The sequence below is a fragment of the Nyctibius grandis genome, chromosome 8 (genome assembly GCF_013368605.1).
Source record: "Nyctibius grandis isolate bNycGra1 chromosome 8, bNycGra1.pri, whole genome shotgun sequence".
NCBI lineage: Eukaryota > Metazoa > Chordata > Aves > Nyctibiiformes > Nyctibiidae > Nyctibius > Nyctibius grandis.
Genome location: NC_090665.1, coordinates 24579014 through 24603455, shown reverse-complemented (window position 1 = coordinate 24603455; position 24442 = coordinate 24579014). Strand labels below are relative to the sequence as shown.

The 24442-nt window shown below is 39.2% G+C and overlaps 1 protein-coding gene across 1 annotated transcript in view; it reads right to left on the bottom strand.

The window, feature by feature from the left end:
- CRB1 (crumbs cell polarity complex component 1) overlaps positions 1-18907 on the bottom strand; it is a 117528-nt gene extending 98621 nt beyond the window's left edge. The window contains 3 exon segments of the mRNA XM_068406628.1: positions 7615-7772; positions 15276-15355; positions 18860-18907. Coding sequence (XP_068262729.1) covers positions 7615-7772; positions 15276-15355; positions 18860-18907 — 286 coding nt within the window.
- Between the last annotated feature and the right edge of the window lie 5535 nt (positions 18908-24442).

The following is a 24442-nucleotide window of genomic DNA, read 5'->3' as shown; positions in this document are numbered from 1 at the left end:
AATATGTATCATTTATCTACTTGCTGTCTACTGTCTGTGACTCTAGATGAGTCAATTAAGTTTAATGGCCTCCCTTGGAAAATGTAAATATCAGGACCTTTTTTCCTTTTTGGGCCACCACAAAGAGCAAAGGGAACAATCAAGGTTGCCTAGAGATTGAGGCATTGTCTAAATGACTTTATTAATGCTGAGCCGTGAATTATAAAAAAAAAAAAAAAAAAAAAAAAAGGTGAAATATCCTTGAGAGGTCTTTGGCTGCAAACCCCTGTAGGCAGGATCAAAGGCACTTAGATTGCTATTTCTCTAACTTATTTATTAGAGGAAATGCACTGAATATCAGGAGTTAAGGAAAATGGACTAATGCATATCCTTTTATTGCTTGGTAGCTAACAGGATATATATATATATATTTTTAAAACCTTAATTTTTTATAAGTAAGTGATTTTTATTGTCATAAAAATAAAATGTTACACTTCCCTTAGATGAAGCACTGGAGTGAAGACTCTTAGAACAATGTTAATTTGTTGTAGCATGTCCAGAAAGGCCACTTAAGAGTTTCCTCAGAATTTCCTGATATTTGTTTTGGTGCAGTAGGTTCCAGTCTTGCATTGCCTTTTTATATGCAGTGAGAAGCTGGCTGTAAAATTTAGGTTCAGCAGGCAATCCAAGTTTTCCATTCCTTTTCAGGTTTTTTGACCATGACAATTATACTATTAATAATCCATTCATTATTGATGTTTTCTTGCATCATACTGCCAATATATGAAGTATACTCAAATTGCAAGTAAAAAGATAAGTGATTTGATTCCAAAATCTGGAAATCAAACTACATGATCTCTAGCATGGGGGTACTATCTATCCCCATCGTAATGAGTGCCTTCAATAGCCAAAGTGATTATTTAAAGCCTAGGGTACCAAAAAATTAAGAGTAGGTACTTGATGTCTCATACAATGAGAGTAAACCATTTTCTAACTGAAATTTAGGCAACAATTTTGTTGTTAATGCAATAAACAGGGCTGGGTCAGGGCTGCCTTTGTTTAGAAAAGCAGATAATCCCCAGTTGGGGTGCCGGAGGGAAAGGAGCCATCCGCTTGCCCAGCCCAGAAGCTGTGCCTGAGCTGCCCTGGAGCCTCAGTGCCACCACAGCCCTTGAGGCAAGTAGGGACCTGTGCTTCTCTGGGGCTCCATCACCTGAGGTCTTCACAGATCACCCCCAAGGTGGTGCTGACTGCCCTTCATCTGTGTGACACCAGCTGTGAAACAGCAGTCTAGACAATCTCTGGTAGATATTTATCTAACACGTTCATTAAAAAGTTCTGATTTAGAGATCTAATTATCCTTCAATTGGGGAAGTTCACTCAAATCTTCCCTGCTGCATGTGGAATCTATTATTTTGCAGAGCCTGCCCTTACAAAGGTCACAGGGAGCAACCAATCTCATAGTCTTCCTTGATTGCCATTCTCTTTTGTGTAGGTAAGACTGTAATCATGTCCTCCCTCAGGCTTCTCATCCTGTGACCCTTTCTCATAGGGCACATCTTTCTAAATGTCTTCCTATTTTTGCTGTCCATTTTCAGCATATTCCTAATTGCCTCCCTCTTGCTCGCAGCAGCACTCAAAACTGGATATAGCCAGTATTGAATAGTGGATTGATTACTCTTCCGTGTCTTACATGTCATTTTCCTGGCAACACATAACAGCAAAATATTTGCCTTTCCATATAGCTTTTCAATAGGGAAGTACTCAATTTGGCCATCAAGATTTGAGCATTCTCTAAACAGTGCTATTTTTTTCCTGAATTTCCTCCTGCACAGAGGAAAAGGTATAGCGAGCTGCACTGGGACAGGACTCACCAGGTGTCCTAGGTTCATCGAAAGTAACACAGGGAAAGAAACTTGTGGATAGATAGATAGAGATGTAAACTTTGGGTGGAGATACCTTTGAAAGGTGTATGTATTAAAGCATTAGGTTTATGTCCTTTGCTTGTATGACATGCCTTAACATTCCAGCATCGGTTTCTCCAGTACGTTATCACTGATGCTGCACGATATATCAGTGTTTCAAGATCTGTGCGAGGTCTGTGCTGCTGGTTGAGCATGACTGATAAAACACCCTTTTTGCCCAACCTCCTTTCTTTCCCATCAGACTCCTTCCTAACAGCTCATTAGTCACAAACAACACCCGCTCATAGAGGTTGATCAGTGTCCTTGCTACAGAATTCCCTTTCTGTTCCTTGACTGTGAACACATCACTCAGTGTTTTATCCTGTATTGCCAAAATCAATGTCATTTGAGGGCTAAATTTTCAAAGATGCTGATTTCTTGCATTGTAATTTCTGGAGGACTAATACAGGATGTGGGGAAATATTTAACCTCCAGAGGTTCTCAGTGCTGGCAGTTCCCATTTTACAAAGCACACAGCAGAGAGGTTGTGTGTAACCTGGTATTGCTCTGCTGTTGGAATGGTAGGTGTAGCACCTTCAGGATACCTTGTAAGAATTTGAATTGAAAGGCTCAAATACAGGTGTGGCTGGGGTGTTCTTAATGTCACTTTTATGCAAATGGATCCATCTCATAGAAGTTACTTCCTTGTTTAAAAATTACAGGGTTACTACTTAACATTCTTAGGATTTCATTTGATTCCAGAGATGGAGATGTTATTCATAATAAAATATATAAATGAAAAGGGAAAAAAAAATCCAACACCCTTACAGTTGGTTCAAGAAGCTGTTTCTTTAAACTCACTTAAGATGCTGGCAAACATCTGAAAGATATTTCATTTTTGATATAATATAGATGCAATGTGTGACAGCTAGGACAGAGGGAAAGCTGCAGGGCTCCCCGTGCTTGTGCTCAGACGTTACTGATTGCAGCTCTGACAGGCCCTGCGCTCCACAGCGGGCTAATGAGGATCTGCTGAAGTGCCGAACCTGCTACGAACTCATCAAATGCGCATCCGAATAATACTCTGCTGGAAAGAGACTTGCAAACCCGCAAATCTCTTTATAAGTAGAGCTTTATTCCTAACACAGTAATTAAGGAATAATTAGAAGCTGTGTGAGTAATGGGAATAGTTGCAGGAAATTAAAAGGTCTCGTCCATGGGGAAAAATTGCATAGTGCCAATATTTCAGACAGGCAGAAAAGGGCTGCAAGTCAAGCTCGGATATTTTGCTCACATTCCATTCTTAATTTATGAACATTTACAGGAACTATTATGAAGTAAATAGTGACTTTTTTCAGCTCTGCTGAAAAGACCATGAAGTTATTAAAATGGAGAAAAACAGTTTTGAAATTAAATTTTTTTTTTTACTGAATTTTTGCCAAAAGGAAAAGCAGATAATTCTGCATTAGTGATAGATAACCCATTGTAAACCTTGTTTAAAAAAAAAAAAAAAAGGATGAGTTGTTGGATGTTGGATTAAGATAAAAGATTCTGAACTTGCACTTGACCCTAGACAGAATCACTTCCAAAATCAATGCCTAAATATGCCTGTATTTATCCTAATTTCTCTTCCTCTGTTTCCTAAGCAACTCTCTGCCCAGAGTTATATGCTGGCAATTCCTGTTAGACAATAATGTGGCAGCAATTAGTTATCAATGTTCTTCTGGATTTGGAACATGCTTCCTGTCAAATATTGTACGTAACGGTTCATGGTCCCCCCTCATACAGAGCTGACAATCTCTGGATGCCCCCAGATTAATTTTCGGTAAGTAGTTCATTTGGTATAATTTGTGGAAACAAATTATGTTCACAAAACACTATGTAAAACCAACCTGTATTGAGGGCTCACATACAATACTCATAACCATGGGCACAAGGCATAAATGAATCTGCAGATCTGTAGCACTACCTTCACATTAGGGGAATGGGGAAGACTATTTCACATACTCATATGATTGCAATTTTAGACAAAGCCTCAAACTCTCTCTGTTTATAGAGAGTCTCTAGGCAAAAACAATTGGTTCTGTGTAGTCCGACACCTTCATGTTTTGTGTTTTGGAGATTGTAAAAAAAATGCAGGGAATTATAAAAAAGATATATATACTACTATATATAAGACTTCAGCACCTATGGGTTGGAGAAACCCTTTGGTATATAAAGTAATGACTGGCAATACAATTAGTATATTTTACCTGATTTAATTTTGCCCCAATAAAAAAAAAATCTACCAGTGTCAGCAAAACAGAAATTTCCAACAGAGAAAGAGGCACAGGATAACTAAGCAAAGGAGGTACTGTTTTCTTTTAACTGATTCATAGCTCCAGCGGTAAGCCAGTGTGGGAAGGAAACAGCCTGCGGAATATGCGTTTTGGAGAGTCCTGAGAGACATGTAACCCATGAATTTGGGGCTAGATCCTAACAATTTGCCCACACCTTTCCACAGGCTTGCTGTGTTGTAGCATAGTTGTGGTGATGATATCTGTGGTGATGTCAAGGAGACAGAATATGAATCAGACAAACATTGCCTGCCAGCAGAGCAATCCTGGGTGGGTGTACGGTCTCCACACCTTCACCAGCAGCACCCCATCACCTCAGGGTTCTGACAACAGCAAAGACCAGAGCAACCTGACAGATGCTCTTGCCCCAAGGCAGGCCAGTGTACAAACAAGGAGGCATCAAGGGCTCTCCAACAGGCTCCTTTCTTCTGTGCCAGAAGTTCTAAGCCCACAAACTTTTTGAGAAATGTAACTTTGCAGGGTGGAACTATACCTGTTTGCTTTTTATCAGGTACATGTATTTCTGAACACCCGTATTTGTACAGGTGTTGCATCTGACAGCATCATGCATCAGTTGGGGTTCCAGTAGACTAAATTAATTACAAATAGTCTTCCAAAAGTGTTTTATACTATTGGAATAATAATAAAAAATAGATACTGTTTGTAGGAAGGCTGTGATTTACAGGTTGAAATCCCTGTCGCTGTATAGTTTGATGTTAAGTGTTGTTACTAGAGATAATAAATGTAAAATACCATTTTTACTTACCCTGGGGATTCAAAGGGAACCACAAGTGACAGGACTACATTCTTTAATACCTTAGTCTTCAGCTTTATAGAAGATTTATGTGTAGCCAGAAGACTTTAATAGAAGTTCACCATCTATTCAACACTTAATGTTGTACAGGAATTAAAGACCATCACATAATATATTCCAAAGTACACATGAGCTATTTTGCAAATAAGAGGGCACACAATTATTTTAATAATGTTGAACAACTTTGTTTGCATTTCTTTTTAGTTCAACATATTCATTTTATGCTATATTAGAATATTTTGTTTTCATGTAGCAACATTCCTGAAAACGCTTTAATTTCATCGCAACTGTTACTAAAAGACCTACTGTCTGCGTGGGACACTTCTCTATGTATGCATGCTTCTGTTCATCTCAGGAGAATAGATAAGCTGAAAAGAAGTTATATGCAGATACGTTTTTAGGAAGCCTTGGCTTCTAAATACTTTTTATTTCCCATATTTTTTAGAATAAATAATTATAAGGAAGACTTTAAGCAGGACCTAAGATTAGAATCCTTTGGGGGAAGACAAATCCAGTAAATTGATTTTAAAAATATAATGGCTGATACAACTTTTATAAGTATCAGCAATCATCTCTGTTCTGTTTTATCCTCAGCTTTTCTGTCTTGGTCTTTCTCAGCTTTAATTTTTAAGTAAGGAAGTAATTGCAGTCAGTTCTTCTTCTGTTTTATCTGTTCACAGTTATGTTTTATTAACAGAAATTGTTAGCAGTTTCAAATGGTGTACAGACTTTCTCAAAAGAAAATACCTATCAAGATCATTAAATACACTGCACTGATAGATACAGATAAGTTTCTGAGCCTGATTCTGGTTTCTGCTCTAGCTGCTTCATCCTGGTATATTGATTTGTATCACATCAGTTTGCAACAGCCACAAATCCACCTGAGAAGGAGAGTCCTCCAAGACTGAAAAGCCTCTTGCTCGAGGCTGGCCATATGGCCAGAATCCCAAGAAAACTCATGCCACATCTGAAATGTCATCCCAGCCTACTGTGCTGAGGAAAAGGCACAAAATGACAACTAACTATTTTTCCCTCCTTTGCCATCCTGCACGGAGCAGAGATCCCCAAGGTCAAAGCCAAAACTTGTGGTTATCTTCTTTTTTTTAACTGATTCTTGGGGGGGCTTTTTTCTTGTTTACATTCTAGCAATGCTTTCTTTGTGTATGACTCTTTTAATGCGACCTTTTTAATTTTATAAGCACTTAACTTTTTATTCCCTTTTCCAAAGCTTTTATATTTTGTTCTAATTTGCCTGCCTCGTGTATAAATGAATTTTTCTTAACTGACACCATTCCTGTTACTTTCTTTTAATTAGGTAGCAGACTGTCGCAGAGACTTTCTGGTTGTTCATCCTTCAGTATACAGACTTTAAAAATTGCTTTTTGAAAGTGGAAGATCCATTCTCTTTTTTTTCAGGATATGTCCTGTTGTGAGTTAATTTAGAAATAATATTTTGGCTTCCCTGATTCACATCAGTACATCCTCAAGGGAGAAAACTGCTAGGATAAAATGATGTTTCTAGGACATGATGTATTTTTTCCTATATCTTAAAGTGGTGTGTGGTTTTTGGTTTGTTGGGTTTTGGTTTGGTTGTTTTTTTGTTTTTTTTTTTTCCCCCAGTGCTGGTTGATCCAAATGAATCTGTTTGCTTTTCAGTCTTTAATTTATGTTGGGCTGTAAACTGTCCAAGTAACAATTTGAGTGATGCAGCAACAGAAGGTGACCCAGATTACACAACACTGTGCGCTAATGCCAAGTCTTCTTGTTTAATGGCAGCTGCTCAAAGCTTTGTCTTATTGTGATGCACATTCAAGAGACACAAATCAAACAGGCTCCTCAGACAGACACACATCCTGCCTGTCTTCATTTTCAACATGTTCAAGAGCTACTGCTTTTCATAAACATATATCAGCCTCCCCAGCTGAGGCCATTTAGCCTCCTTGGCTTGTATTTACTCTCAACCATTTGACAAAATTATCAAGGAAACCCATTGTGACTTCCAATATTTTGCACACTTCTGTTTATGTGGAAGTTTGCCAAGAATATTTCTCTAGAAAAATAGTTGGACTTTTATACTCCCTTATAACAGAGATATTTAGAACGCCAAATACATCACAGTTGTTTAATAAGTGATTTCTCTAGAGGTTGTAATTAAAAATGCTTATATAATAAAGCAATGGGTGCTACTAAAATAGATAACATGACCAGCATTAGCAAAGGATATATTAGCCTAGATTTTAATCAGACAGGTTTAAATTTATTGGATGAATAGTATCAAAACGCAGACTTCAAAGTATAGTTACAGTTTTAACAGAACATTTTATTGCTGTACTTTCAATATATGAAGCAAGGTATCAAACATGCTTTCATTCTTCATTTAAAAAAAAAGTTTAAGCATAAAGATCAGGAAAGCTATCACACAATGAGTTCATGCAACTTAGTTTCATGGACCAAATCTTTTTTTGGCATCTCCATCAAATTTTTAAAGCCTTCTGACAACACAAGCTTCCTGCTAGCAGTGCATGTCTAGCCATCTACCCAGAGGACATGTCAGAACAATAAGAAAAAGTGTAAATCTTACTTTTTAAATGGATGAGCAGCAAAAAACTGAGGTAGAAGATGAGTAGAGAGTTAATTCTTGAATGAGCCATATTCATCTTGATAGGACATCTTCCGCAAAGTTGTCTGTTGTCCAAAGGGCTGGTGCTGATCCTCACTGCTTTCTCCTCATCTCTCAAACTAAGGTAACACCCAAGGCACCCGTCCCCTACAAGCCTTCTTTGCCTGTGCCCCTCATCAGCCTGTTCACTGCAAACCTACAGACTTTGATTCAAAAGGCAGTTGTGCTTGTTAGGGTTTTACTTTGGCAGGTCTGAGTGATTTATCAAACCTGGTGCAGATTTGCCTGCGAGCTGGACTGGAGTCTCTCCCTGGCTTTCTGCTGCAGAACTGTGTTGTGAACGGTGCGCTCTGCCTGCCTGACACCGCACAGCAGATGAGGCACAGCATGCTCTTAATCTTTCAAAATACATCACACATTATCTTCTACTAAACCTCCATTACATCACACTCCTGATTCATAGTAAAACGCTTTATGCTTTCTTGCATAAAGTCAGCTAACAAGCACTTTCTGCTTACTGCATTTCTTCTGTACCTCATTAGCACATGGAGTAAAGATGAAACATCCCCATTCTCAGTCTTTTTTGTAGCTAGGTATTAGTCTGTTCTCTTCCACAACCTTTTTGTTTTATTTTTGTTGTTATTGTTTACACTGGATTTAAATGCTTTTGCCTTCAATAAAAAGCATAACAATTGGGAGCTGGCACAGGTGCTCTGAGCTTCATTGGACTGTGTTGTAATTCTGAACTGCTCATAGAGGAACCTGTCACTTACAGATTCAGGAGGTGACATAGTAAGAACAAGAAGAGCAGGGTATAGGAACAGGGGATGGACTCCATTTCTTTCTAGCCAGAGCTGGCTTTAGACAGCTGTGGCTGGTGCAAGTGCAGTGGGTGTGCCCGTGCTCAGAGGAGCCCTCCCCAGCTGCCACGGCAGTGCAGCACTGTGGCTCTTCACTGCTGCATGGCCCAGGCAATGCCCTATTTCTGACCAAAGGTGTCTTGGTGTCTAATTCCTCATCTGTTGATTACAACTTTGTTCACAGACATTAAAGCCTTGGCCTGGGCTAGCAGAAGGGAAAAGGAAGGAAGGAAGCGACAACCCCAGCAGCCATGTTCAGATACTGCCATTTCAATCCAAACTCTGGCCTTCTGGCACCTTATAAACCTGCAGGCATTGCTAAGTATGTGCGTTTACTATGGGTAAGCTATGCCATTACAATGTTTGCCGTAGCATCTTTCAGGCTCTGAGCCCAAGAAAGAGATGAGCTGCCTGTTTGACACTGAACGTCCTCTTCCCACCATCTTCACTTCTACCGGCCTTTCTTGGTCCTCAGTGCTTTGCACTTGCTCTGCTTGCTGCAGTGCAGAGATCAGGCTTTTCCAAGCCCAGGAACTACCCTGAAAAATCTGCTTTGCTATTGTGATGTTATACTACCGTAAAACAGATAACGTTCAACAAATTTGGTATTGTCTTTTGTCCTCCCCAGTTCGGTGGAATCTTAATCCCCAGTTCAGGAAGCCTTTGATAACGCGTTTAACTTTACATGTACACTTAACTGAACTAAGCACAGACTTAAAGTCGAGCATATGCTTAAGGCCCCAGGTGAGTCGGGAGCAGACTGTTGATGCCAACATGAATTAAGAAAGTTGTTTATAGTGGGTAGATATTTTCACATCCACTCTTTCAGCTCGGTGAACTGAATAATTTTAAAATTTCTCCTGCTGCAAGGCCCTTCGCTCTTTCCCACCTCATTCATGTGCACTTGCCACCCACCCACTGATAACTGTGTGGCACATCTTTTCAGACCCTCTTTCATTCCTCCTGGCACCAGCACCTCTATCACCTCTGCCTCTCAGCCGCCCTCCACCTTCCTGCAGGCTGAGCCCCGACCTGGGAGCCTCCAGCTCCTCTGAGCCCCCCTGCTCCACCCACCATTCTTCAGGGGCCTTCAAAGAGCTCTGGTCTCTCTGATGGCAACCCAGGCTGGATTTCCTGGTCAAATGCCATGAGTTATGAGTAGCACAATGAACTGGGTTTCTAATGGATAAATATAAAGTTAAATATATGTAAATACTAAATGGCTAATTGTATTTTTCAGCTCTTTCTCTTTTAGTCATCCTGTTTGTTTTATATGTACATTTATAGTTCGGATGTTTTCTTCTCCTTGCCATCTGTGTATTTATTTTGTGTTTGAAATTATCTAGTAAAATATACAAGCATTACAACATGAACATGAAAGTACTATTCTGCCCCCTGGGAATTCTTCTGTTGGGCTAAACTATGCAGTTGAGCTCAGTGCTGATCACCTACTTTAAGTGCATTATTATTAAAGTTTGTTGCTATATAACTTACTTAGAAGAACATTTTCCATTATAATTTTGAAAATTTTTTAAATTGTTTTTGTGGAATTAGTCTCAATTAACAGGAATCTGATACATCATCTTATGGTGGTTTTAAGTGCTGATTAAATTAATTTCACCTTTACTAAGTAAACACTGTGTACTCATCTAGAAGTTTAAGGAAGAAGGCATACTTCCAACAATTGTTAGAATATACTTGGTCTGAGGACTTACAGATTCAACATATCAGTCAATTTAAAAAAATAAATCCTTTGAATATTCAGAAATAAAGAGTGAAAATTCTTGATAAGAAAAGATGAAGTTTTCAATTCCAAGGAATATATGGCAAGTATTGCAAGGAAGCAGTCATATCTATCAAATCTGGATGTTTTTCTGAAAGTTACTCAAGTATATGTAAAATCTGCTCTAAGCAAACTTACTAGTCCTCAGACATGAAGATATGCCACCAATCTGAGAACATACCTATAGTGTGTAAATGCATGCGTTGACATTTGAATTAAATAATCTGCCAAGTAACTCTGGTTATTACAAGCCATATAGCAAGTGTATGAACAAATCCTAGGTCTTTTGAAAGTTATTACAATGTAATTGCTTTCAGGATAGCCAAAAGAGCTGCTTTTTCACAGTTTGAAACAGCTCTGCATTTCTCAATGCCTATTTCAAATGTTTCTTCTTCTTCATGAACTATTCATATCCCAGAATTTAATGGGGAGCAAACTAAACTGACTCATCACTGCCCCAATTCCTGGAAGTTGCCTACAGGAGAGGATTTGAATTTCTGCAGCGCTGGTACTTCATGAACATCATTTGTACACAGGGAAACATAACTTCTACATGTAATTTCCATACTTTCTCAGTACATCTTAGCTTTGATGATATTCTGCAGTCATATAAGTCAGAGGCGATGCCATCTTCTCAGGGAAAAAGGGTTTGTGTTGCCATTTTCTTTCACTTAAGTGCTGCCCTTTTCCATTCTGACTGCTTCTTTGCAATAATTATGCTGTGATGTGCTAGACTATACTAGTCAGTGTCTTCTAAAATATTTTACTGAATCTGGCCAACAAACTTCATTATCTAACATCTTTTGTTGCCCGATACAAGCACTTTTTTCAACTTTCAGATGACAGCAGTACTAATGAATTGTGTACCTTCTGCCTCTCACTGCTAGGCATGTTGTTTTCCGATTGTTCAATATTGCTCCAAATTAAAGTGCAATTTTTATTGATGCCATCCTGTGCCTTCTAGGTCAAATACACTTATAGGTTATTTTCTTAAGTAACTGGTACTTCTTTTCCAGTCTGTAAAATCTTACGGTAGTTTTAATCTAAACTACAAAATGAACAGAAATTAGAACAGTAAAATAATTCATATAAAGTGTAAAATTCCGTTGAGAGTGGAAGATGTGAGTTTACAAAGTTCTTGTTGTTGAGTAACCTGAAGCTTTTATTAAATCCTTTTTTGTTCACTGGTAATTAGTCAGGAGCAGGTGGATGATTTCATGGAAGAGTGATTCATCTAAAGATAATCTTGCCTAGAGAGGTTTTGGATATGCAAAACTCAGCTGGACAAGGTCCTGGGCAATCTGCTCAAACTAGACCTGCTTTGAGCAGGTGGTTGGACTAGAGATCTCTGGAGGTCCCTTCCCACCCGTATGATCCTGTGATTCTCTGAATATAGAGTTAGATTTTCTGCACAAGCTCCAGCCTATATTATCTCAGTCCCCAGTTTTGTATACCTAATGCACAAACCTCCTGCTTTATAAAACGGTGCTTGTTTTTCCCTAAGGTCTTTGGCTCTTCTTGCTAGCATTCAGCAGTGCTCCTTCTGTTTATACCTTCTGTTAAGTTCTTGATGGATTTCATCACAGATATGTGCCACTGTTCACCATTGGGAGAATTTCATTTCATGAAAAACTATGGAGCACGAGAGCATGAAGTCACTCTGGTCTGACATCATGGTTTGGACATTAAAATACATTCTGAAGTATTTATTGAAAACCCAGGACAACAGAGTTTGCTAGAACAATGGACCTGACCAGATCATCTTCCTATTTACGGTACTTGTACACTCCTTACAAAACAGCTCATAGATAGCATATTTTTTTAGCTTGTGGCTCTTTGGGTAATTATGAATGGACAAACCAACAGACAACGGACAAACCAATGTAAGGGCTGGCTAAAAGGTCTTGCAGATAGAGAGTTGTATTGTAACCGGAAGTTGTTTACCTCATTAACAAAACTGCTATAGATCTATTTGCATCTTAATTAGGCACCTTGCAGCAAGAACAACTATGTGCATTGATTTCCCACAACACTTGCGAAGTTAACTGCCTACAAGAGACAATTGGAAACTCCCTTGGCCCATGCTTTTCCACAGATAAACATTTTATGATTATATAAACTTCTTACATTAGTCTGCAAATATTACTTCTTTTGAGTTTCTTTTTCATTGTTATTAGGGTGTACAAATCTTCCTTTGCCCCTTCAACTCTTGCTTTGCTCTTTTTATTCCTTCCTCAGCCTGAATAGCACCTCAAAGCAGAACATTCTCTTCCAGAAGACCCAGTAGAGCATGAGCTTCCAGTTCTGCCAATTTGCAGATTATAAATGTTTTTATGAAATGGAAGGGCTTTATCTCAAAATGTAAAATTATTTTGCAAGATCTGCCAAGCTTATTGCTTCCTTAAATGTAATACATTTTTTGAAATTATGACTACTTTTTTGCTTCTCCCTGTAGCCATTTTCCTACTAAGGAATGAGGGATTTCTATCTGCTAACTAAAATATAAATTTAACCAAAGATTACAGAAGTGTCAAGTTGATTCACTCAGATATATCTAGTTTTGGACATGACAGAAATGATGGGATCGATAATTCAGCCTCCGCTTCCAACTGTATTTTCAACTACAGGAATTTCAAGCAGTGTTTGCTAGCACCTTGTACTTGCTCATGGTCAGGTACTAGTTGAGGTGCATGCTGTTCAAGTTATTGCATTGCTAGCAAGGAGTTTCAGCTGTTTGGTTTTTCATATGAAGTCTCTCCTGAGTATTTTACACTTTGGTAGGCAAAGCAAAGTGACTCTGTAAGGTACAACAGGATTCCCCTGGGACCTGCAGAACTCAATACCGTGTGATTCACTTATCCTTATCTCTGATGAATTTTTGCAAAATAACATGTTTTATTGTATTGCGTGTGGCTGATATCACCAGGGAAGCAATTCCACTGTCAGATGAATGCTAGGTCAGGCCTTGCCAATTCAGATGAAAATTTGCAATTAGTATTCTGTACCTTGCTGCTAATGAACTGTCTAATCAGGAAGTTTCTGTCCGTACCAATAATCGTCCTTTGAGTGTTAAGATTACAGGAGTGCTTGACAAAATGAAGCAAATAGTGTTTTTACAAAAGCACTGATATACTAAGTGCTAAATGGGTTGTAAATTTACTTTTTACAGCTATGCTTTTCACTTCAGCAGAGTAGACATGTTAACAGACTTACAAATCCTCTTCTAATTCTCTTTTTTTCTTTCCTTCAGAGTGAGAGAACTCATAGAACAAACCAGAAAGTCCTAAAACTGTAAGTATTGGAATTAAATTGAAAATCCCATCTGTTTCAGAGCAGATAGCTGTATAGGCAAGCAACAGTTTCAAAGGTATTTGGAAAAGATTTAAGTTAGTATGTAGCATCATTTCACCTGATCAATACTAAGTGGTTTCAGCAGGACTTCAGACACAAAAACTCCAGCAGGCAACAGTGTAGAGGAGGAGAAAGAGCAAGAAGCAGGAAGGCAGGATTAGTAAACAAGGTCACTTGATTTTAACATGCACTATATATCTAAACATTGTACTTTTGTTAAATACTGTGATTGTCCCAGGGACAGGGAAGATGATAATTACAGTCGTATGGAGAGGGTAGGAAGGAGGAGATGGTTCTAAAATTGTTGTTCAAATTCTGGTCTTTGCACATAAGAGAAAGCTGACAACCTACTTGGTTTCACAGGTCAAGCACTGGGCTAGGGGCCAGGAAACCAATTCTTTCCCCAGTTTTGCTTCACTGTGCTCACAGGTAAGGTGACATTTGTTTTCAGTGATAAATCATTGTGAGGCACTGCAATTTGCCACAGAAATGCAAAACACAGTACTTATAAAAAAAATAATATTTGTAACAGGCAAATAGAGAATCTTCTTAATTTTTCCTGATCTCTAATATCCCTTACAATTTTTTTTCCTTTTCTTTATTCATTCATTGTATTGAATTGTTTTTGAAAAGCATGTGATGATTCGGAGCTCTTTGATTTGCAGGTTTCCAGTTGAAGGATGTGACTTCCAGAAAGTGCAAAGCAAGAATTCCCTTCAGGCATCTCTGAAGTGTCTCAGTGTGGGTCCTGGCAAGTACTAAATTTCTCTTGGAAATCTTGGCCTCTGTGCTAAAGTATTAGATAATGTTATGGGAACAATAGGTAACAGTAAGTGCCCCAAAGGGATATCAAGTTCCTGCTCAGTATTGGTTAAGACAGCATTCATCTTAATGCCAATGCATTTCTTAAAGGCCACAGTTTTGTACCAAACTAAATCCTGAAAGACTGTCAGTTTGAATTATATTGTTCACAAGGTAAAATGAAATATTCTGGCTTCCAAACTTGTGTTGATTCAGAATATTTCACACCTATTTTAATCATTGGCAGTGATACTGACCTCAATGAAGAAGATATACATGTTGACATGATGTCACCATGTTCCCATGCCAGTGAAAGGAAAAAGACCCCTGCATGGAGATCTCTAAGCATCATGTTGGATGTGAGAGGGGAAAAGAGTGGATGTTACTACTGTAATTGATTTACATTCTGTTAGTATCTAGAGGGTCCCTTAAATTACCATGTGTTTTGCTGATGAATTCAGTTGCTGAACTGCCTCTTAAATTTTGTGTGTGGGCATGCTGAGGTCTTTGCATAGGCTGAATTTCACACAGCGCTTTCTATTTTCCTGGGTATAAAGATTTTTTGACTCTTTTTTTTTTTTAAGTAAAATGAGGCATTTTTATAGTAACTTCCTCCAATACACTGACAGCCTGGGTGAACATGATTGTTACGCATGGGCAGCTGCTGAGAGGTTTTGTCTTAGCACCCAGATTTGGACTTTAGCTCCAATACTCAGCAAGCATAGTTATGTGGGACTCGGACTTCTAAATCTGAGCCCCTGAGTTTCTGGGGCACAAGAATTTCTAAGCCAGCTCATCTAAGGTAGTTACCACTATCAGAGAAATACCATTTTGCTATCAGAAACTGCATCTTCAATACTTTGACGATTTTGTCAATACCAAGCTGTTTAGTCCCATACAAAAGCACCTGCGGGAAAAGAAGTGTTCACAGTAGCAAACAAGAAGTCCTCACAGCAGCCACCATCTGAAGGCCTGTACGTGTTGCAGGAGCTCCTTGTGCTGGCAGGGTAAAATTTTTTTCTTAGCTTTCAGCTGCACTCAGAATTGAGGAAGTTAACCACTGGTGTGACAGAGTGAGGAGTAACCCCACATCCCCACAGGACTTTTGGAGGGCTTTTGCTGCAGGTCCTCAGCTAATCTACAGGAACAACATGCCTGAAGAACAGCTAACACTGAGCTCTTTTGAAAATGTAGCCCTGAATGTTGCTAAATGGTAGAAATAAACTGTAGTCTAAAGACACAACTTGTACAGCTCACTCTTTTCTTAAATAAGATTAATCAGAGTGAATTAAACAGTCTCTGGCAGCATCTGACTACTGAAGAATGGATCAAACAGGAGCCACGTTAACCCTGACCACCTCCACTCCTGCAGCACAAAGTTGGACTTCAGCATTAATTCAATGAAGTAGATTAATATAACATGTCCTTATATAACACTCACTTTAAAGAAGGTGGGAAACCAATAACTCAAAGTAAATAATTTTGATATGGTAATCACAATTGGCTAATTGGTCAAGAAATTGAATCAATTTTCTGAAGGCCAGGCATTCAGATCTTGCTCTACCTACTATTCATTACATGAGTAGCTATGGAAATAACTAGTCTAATAGACCACACTATTTGTGGTCACTTAACGTGACTCTGTAACAACTTGGCATTTCTTTGGGATCATATATTTCTAAGTGTCAGAAGCCATTCTGATTCTGAAAATAGCTGTTGCATTTGTAATTCAAGACTGGAATAAAAATGTTTGTATATGGCCAAACGTGATGCAAACCTGACATGTTCTCTAGCAATAATTTATCCACTCACATTTATCATGAACAAAAGTAAGCACAAGTGGTTTGGACTGTATGCCACTGTGAATGTGAGAGCTGTTTTCCAAAAACTGAGCAGGAATATGAACTTAGATGGTGGTCTCTTTTAACCATGCAGTCTTTGAAGTGGAGCTGGCTGGGAATTTTTGGAGCATTTTAGGAAGAAGAGGGTGGGGGTTTCTGTTTTTTTTGTTTTGTTGTGTGGTTTTTTTTAACTTTTATTTGAAAATTGCTGGAAAAAATGTTTTGACAACTTTAAAAGGTATAACATTCTTGCTATTTTTTTTCCTTTGAACAAGGAAAATAATTTTTAAGTGTTTTCCAAAGTTTGAAACCTAAATTTAAGCTTCTTCCAACTAAACCTCTCAACTAATCCAAGCCACTTCTTATATCAAATATTTTCAAGGTAATAAATATTAAAGATTTCAATCTGTGGTTTATTTTGGCAAAAGGAAAATATTTTCAGAGGAGAGGAAAGCATTCGCACTCCCAGATTTGCTTTGAAGTCTCTTCTCCCTATCTTGATTCGAATAAAATGCACTGGTGTAAGCTGAATTTAGAAAACACTCATAAGAGGAAAAGCAATAGTGGATCTTTAGTATGTAAAAGCATCCAAGCACCTGTCAGCCCTTTCACCACTGAACCCGACGGTTCTTGGAGCACCTATGGTCATTGCGGCTGAGATTGGTGAAGCTGCGCTACTATTAGCCAACAGACGTGTGGCACAAAATTCAACTATAGAAAAGGATATGAGCGAGCATAAGTCCTCCAGAAGGAAAGCCACTAGCCTTTTGTTTAGAAGTGTTACAGTGCTCTATCAATTTTTCCTAATAAAGGAAAATTAATTTAAGAATTGGTTCTCCCCTTCAGCAATTTTTACTGGAAAAGTATGCTTCTTTCTAAAATGAAATCACATTAATCTTGGGATAATACCTAACCACACCAAGAGAGAAATATACAACTGATCATAATGTTGTACTGAAATGAGTTTCGCTCCAGTGACACCCCCAGCAGTTCTTTATTTTTTTTCATTTGGGAAGGTCACTGTTACATGGTGATTGTTACAGGATTATTCCATGGTGTTAACGCTTACTTTGGAATGACTACAAGAAGACCTTATCATGCTATTGTATTTATACAGACATTTTACTAACTCAGTTGTCATTTAATTGTTGTTATGGTTTTTATTTTGGTTAGTACGTTTTTTTAAATAACTTTCCTGTCCAGATTTCTTGTACAAGCTTCTTTGCTGGCTGTTTATGCATATTGGATCACTAACAAAGCAGAATTAATGCTGGTTTTCCAGTTATTTTTAGTTAAACATTTTTTTCCTGTGCTGTGTGCTTACACAGTGCATAGTCTAACTACTGCTTTTTTGACTGCAAGCAGGTTTGTCTTGCTCCAGGTTTTTAATAGTGGCCTCAAAGCATAATTAATTTACTTGTAATCTGCCTCTTGATATCACAATCTAATTATATTTTCTTGGGAAAATGTAATTATTATTCAAATACAATTATGAAATCAGATAATGAATGTCACCTAAAATAAGAAGGTTCTGAAATTCTCACACTATAGTGATGTTCAGAAACAGATATAATGCTTTTATTATGTAGTATTTTTTTTCTTACAGTGAGCAGAGTAATACACAAGTTTGTAACTGCAGCCTTTCATGCTGACTGTAAGTAAACTGGCAACGCATCATAGAATATGTAAACTGTGCTCAGACAAATGAACAATGACAGTTAAAATGCTCATATAACCCCAAAACATCCTTCAGTTTTACAATCGTGTGTCTGGGGAAAAACGTATCGTAGATTATACATACCTTTAACTTTATAATTCAAAACAAACAGCATCTACAAATTATATGGCTAGTGATTAAGGAGACCACGGAATAGCATTTTAATCTCCTCCTACACCTTGACAGACCCTGCTTCTCTGGCAGAGAGATGAATTTTGATTGCCTGACAACTGTAACCATGTGAAGGTTCATCACAAAGGGAAGGAGAAGAGCTCTGGGAAGCCTTGATAAACACAGAGCTGGTAGGCCTATCTGCTTCTAGCTGTCGTTATAATTACGTAGCGGATATTATCTGAGGACAGAAAGGCTTAAAGGCTGCTGGTAACTTGTCAGCTTCATGCACTAACCTTCCAACAAAATACCATCCTTGGCCTTCTAATTTTTTACCCCATTCAGAACCTTCTATGCATTATACTTTTTTTCTGAAAATGTCTTCCATAACAAATGCTTTTTTCTCTTAAACAAAAATTACGGAGCACATTATTCACACATTTCTACATGCATATATAATTATATCTTAACCTGTGCACCAAATTCTACTTTCTACTGGGCAATGTAAGTGTTCTGCAAGTGCATGACTGTGTGGCTCAAATGCAACAGCATCTGTCTCATCCAGCTCAAGCAGCCGTAAGTTGGCTCTGATAGCGCGAACAGAGGTGCTGCAAGTATAGCAAAGGTCTTTTCTGACTTGGCAAAGGAACTGAGATTCGATGGGAGGGAGAGGCCTGTCACAGAGCTGACAGAGCTGCACACAGGAGATGGCTCTCTCCAGCAACACAGTTCTGTTTCATACGTAATTCAACAAGGCGTTTACATCCAGGTATATATAATCTGGTTGCATTGCGCCATACGCTAAATGAGCTAGGCTGGATAACATGCAGGGCATTTAGCTCATGTGGAACTTTGTGTTAATGTAGTTGGACTGCTTACAATATTAAAGAAGCTCTTAAACTTGGTAATTTGAAATGTGCTAGCTAGTTCAGTACCTTCTCCTTGTGTCATCACAAGCAATGCATTCCTTAAGACCTTGGAGGGCCATGACTAAGTGCTAACCTGAACAAGAGTGGACCTTGGCATGCTCAGTGCCTCATTGCTTCAGCTCTGCTGAATCCATACAGTAAACCAGTCAACTCCTCAGTACATCAGTCTAATACTATGTCAAATACGCTCTCAAGTTTCAAAGTAATTTGAGCTGAAAACTCTCTATATCCTTGCAAGAGTACCAGATAAAAAACCTAGGATTTTAAGTATAAATGAGTACAAAACCTTCACCTGAAGCCTTTCATGTCAGCACTCCTAACTTCATGTTCTCTATGAACCTGCAGAGCTAGAATGACCTTCAGGTTCCCACTATGGCAGAGAACATATATTAAAAGATTAGCATTCTTATGTGAAGTGCAACTACTTTTCTTAGGACTAAAAAACAATGAATGCTTAAGGAAAGGATGGAGAGAGACAGAGACTAGAATGGCTTACTTGTTTCCTGTGGCCCAACAAACAGCAGCAGGTCTGACCATAATAAAGCCCCAATTACCTAACTCTAGGGGAGGATAGCTGGCATTTCCCTCTACCCGATGATTTAATTGGGCCTGTCAGCCAGGGATAATTGGTTTCTGGTTGACTGAAAAAACTGACAGCGACATCAGCTCTCTGCTACCCTTCATTATGGAAATTCTTGTATCATAATAGGGCCCCACCACACAGCGTGCTCCGTCAGCATTTACAGGACTCTCGTCGTGCAGTGCAATGGAAATGCAGCAATGTAAGACACAGAGAAACCTTTTCAAGCTGTTTACCCCATATGTTTTCAGAATATAAGGATTTTTGAGAAGTAAGATTATTTCTGTACAGGAAAGTCTGGTTTTGCTTGTTTTACAGGAAATTGGATAATATTGTTGCAGTCATGATGGTCTAAGGCTATAAATAAGGCAGGGTTTATTGGGAGAGGCAATACCTTTTATTAATAAAGCTGACATGGCTGGAAAAATAAAGCTGATTTTGGGCACGTGAAGCTGCCTTGAGTTCTTGTGCCCAAAGTTGGTCTGATTTTAGTTCAGATGGTCACATACACCATCTGAACTAACAACAGAGATGACATTTTTCCCCAATTCTTGCCTTGCTTACAGTAAAATACCTCTTTGATGCTAGTAGTGTATTATTGCAAAATGTTTAATTTGTTCTGTTGAAAGCATGGCCCAAAATAACAGAAGACTGGTGTAAATCCTCATTTCTTCTTTGCACAGCTTTAGGCAGGGGGGTACAGTTTTAATTTACAGTGATTTTTTTAATACTGCTTGAGACTTAGATCAGCAGAGAAGACGACCAGGTATTTCCTCCACTGTTATTTTCTTTCATTCAGCTTTCGTCTCACTCTCCCTCCTTTCCCCTGGGCTGCTGAGCACTAGCGGATCAGGCCAAGCAGGCACGAAGCACTGGCAGGAATGTACACGGGCAATTTGTCTCTACCCAAGGACTTCTCCAGCTGGTGTATTTTTCAAAGTGCAAAGAGAACGCAGCGCATCTATGAATCTACCTGTAGAGCAGGCCTAGAACCGAGTTCAGACTTAACAAAACTTCTGTACTATTGTGACAGCAGTGAGTTTCTTGTCCCTGGCCCCTGCTAATTTCACCTCGGGGCTGCACTGGAGTAGCGTTCCAGGAGGAAATCTGCTTTGTGGGGTCTGTAGCCGTACAGCTCTGCAGCTTCCACGCTGCATTAATCCCCCAGAAAAAGACGGCAATGGCCAAGATCATTGTTATTCAATCCATACCCGCTGACAGCACACTCAAGAGAACGCTGCCCAAGCAGAGGTACAGTGCCCACCCTTCCCTGTGTTAAGCTTCTCGGATGGAGTGAGGCAGGCTGATACACCAAGCGTGGATCTGATCTCCTCCACACATTTCACTTGCTGCACTTTTAGAGGGGAAGCAAGAAAAGTCTGATCAACAGGATTTACATGTCAAACATCTGTAATAGTACAAGCCTCCAGTTGATTAGTGCCCCAGAGAGACCTGAATTGAGAGACTGGGGTGGTCTTTTCATGGCCTATTTGAAAGAATTTCTTGGCATTGGTTCCAGCAGCAGACTTTAATCAGCACTGTTGGCTAGAAAACTTGTTGGAGTCTCTAGACAATCTTATAACCCTTTCACTTCACAGCCTAATTTAAAACATTTGTGTGTACGTGGTGACTGCTAATAAAATACAGCAAAATCTCAGACTAGAGGAAGTACAGGCTTTGTGGGTTCCTCCCCAGGTCCCACCCATCACTGACACATCTGGGGATACAAAAAGGATGAATGATAGCATGGGTTGTTTCAGCAGAGTCATACACCGTGAACCCATGGCAAATTAGCTCTAAAATTCCTAGAGACAGACATTTACCTTAGATAGATAAATGTCGTGGCCAAAGTGAAGGCGGCTGTTTTGAAGGGGATGTGAATGTTTATGCTACTAGATTTATAACTGGGTACCTACAGTGAACAGCTGTTAAAGAATATATTGGGAATAAATTGAAATTACTCAGCCAGGTCTTAAAACTTGCATGCTATTTTAATGTAATTTTATTTCTGTTTGGTTGGCAGCTAAGTGCTTAACATCAGAGTTGATTCCCTGTCTGCTTATTGTTCAAATTGTATTTGATTCAAATATCTGTCATTTCTAGTTTCACTGTATCTCAGAAGTGAAGATTTTGAGATGAAGAACAAGTATTTCAAGATGAAACTATTTTCTTGGACAAAACTAAACAGCTGCATTTGCAAATTATGTACAGTCTCAGGTGAGCAAGTGCTTATTCTTTGATTGATGCTGTCTCTAACATAAAAGTCAGCTTTTTTATCTACGTGACAGATATTCTATTAACTAGCAAGAAAACTTAGCATGAATAAGCTTTGAAACAAAAAGGATTAATATTAGTTAAATTTTGCCTGTACTACTTTAAGTATAAAAGAATTAATGCTGAAAGAACCATAATGAGATGGGAGTTCAAGGACATTTTGTTTCCAGAGTGTAATTATTGTAGCAACGCCAGCCATGGTAATGGATCACTTTTAGCACTGTATAATTTTTCTGTGAACTAAATCCTTCATGTAACATTAAACAGCAAAGGAGAAAAAGCGTTACCTAGGCTTGTGCTAAGTCAAAATGCCAGCTCAGCTTGTAGACTTTGGCAATTAGGACAGATGTAGATGCTTTGTAGACTGCCAAGAAACCATATAGTACTCAGCATAAGAGTAAATAATATCAGCAACAAATAAATAAAAAATCAGGTAGTTATCTAGAGAAAAACAAACAAACAAAACCCAATAACACAGAAGAAACCAATGGCACGATGAAAGACATTGAATTTACTTCTTTAAGTGCAATGCGAAGAAAATTATGACTGGGCCAAAGTCCATGCTGTAATTAAGAGGTGCAACTTCTACTTTCTTTGTGGGGAGACTGGATGCCAACTCTGAATTCTGGTGATGGAAGTAATTATGCCCAGAATACTTTTGTTTGACCATAATTCTTCACTTACATCTAAGGACAGGCATTACGTTTGTTTTCAAATGGGAATAAAAGGCTTCTACCAGCAATTCAACTTTCTGCATTTGAAGCATCTCCCAAGTATATTCAGAATTATAAAGTGTCAGAAAAAAAATTAGGTATGGTGAATATCTGCATTAATTTTTCCAGGCCAGGGAACAGGTACGCAAAATCCTGGTCCATGGCAATCTAGTAGTAACAGACTGAAAGACACCTGAATCCCACTACAGTACAGTGACAACAACAGAAGACTCGGGCCTCTTCAAAGGAACAGTTTCTTGTCTTGGTTACACTTGCTGGCAAAATAGTTCTCATCAAGGCTGCATTTTCCATATATACTTCACTCCTGAATAAAGCCTGTAGCTTTATGCTTCCAACCTGAAGATATTTGCTATGGAAACAGTGAGACATAAGAAGCCAGTTACCCAGCTACATGATGTTTTTATGAACTTGCTATTCAGATTAGAGTGAAATGTAAGGCTCAGCTTAAAACTTGTAGTGTGTTGCTCTCAAAACTTCCTTTTTCCATGCAGAATCAAAACAGAGACACTTGTTGTTAGTTTATGTACAGCTTAACTATGACTACAGAAATGAAAGTTGGGCAAGCACAAGGAACATCCTAAGAGAGGAGATGCCCCAAAGTTAAGTAGATTGTTGCCTTTAGTGCAATAAAAACATAGTAATACTGATTGCTCTATTATTGCTTAGTGATGCCATTGTTTCACCTCAGAATAACTGAAAGAGCTGATAATACTTAAAATGTTATTTGAAATAATTATTGAAATATAATTTGATTTTCACGTACTACTACAGTGAAAAAATGAAGCTAAATAATTGTAGACTTCAATTAAAATGAGGGCTGTGAGTACAGACAGTATAGCAATGATCAGGAGGTAACAAATGCTTTAAGAATTTTCAGTAATTTTATTGAAAAATGCAACACCTGAAAGTCATGCAGTGTGCATTACGCTAAGTGACAATCAGTATCAATTTACAAATCATACTCTGTAGATAGATACAAACACATGGCATGGAATAGTTTAATCCTGCATTAACATTCTAGTTCTTCTTCAAAGGTCTCAGAAAAACAAAGTCATTTCCAGTGTCACGCTATCACTAGCCATTAGTAATCTTTGGAAAGCTAAAAACATAATTAATAGAAGGATGAATGTCTTGTGATATACTGAAGAACTGCACCCCCAAGTGGATATTTGCTCGAGCCGTGGGGCACGCGTGGGTCTTGTGTCTTCTTGCCATCTGGGAAGAGGGTAAACTGGGAATTTCACAAGCACGTATGTGAAGTCCTTCAAAATACTTAAGTACGAGACAAATGCAAAATAGTATTATTGAGGAAAACTACCGGCAGCTTGGAAATGCTGGATTATTTGTGATGGCCTGTTGTCCAACTGTAACATTCCTCGCTTTTACACCGTGTTTTTGAGCACTGAGGTGAGTTTAGCCGTGCGTGCTCTGCATCTGCCTTTTGCAGCGGTGCGGGACCCCGGGCGCGGCCCGCCGCTACCGGCTGCGCCGCACAGGCCACACCAGCCTTGTCTCGCCGCCCGCGCTGAACCTCTGCGGAGGCCGCGGCTGCCGGGCGCTCACAGCGCCCGTCACGGACACGAGCAGCTCCCCGCTCCAGCCGCGGTGCGGTTCCCACTCATGGCGATTTCCCGGCGCCACCCCAGAGGGCCGCCGCCGCCCACCCGGCCCCTGCCGGCCCTGGCGGCAGCGACCCAGCACCTGAGGGGCCCCCGGTGAGGTGAGGAGAGCCGGGGCGCGGAGACGGGCGATGAAACCTCAGCCCAGCCCGACCCGGCCCGGCCCCGCCGCCTCGGCGCTCGCGCATG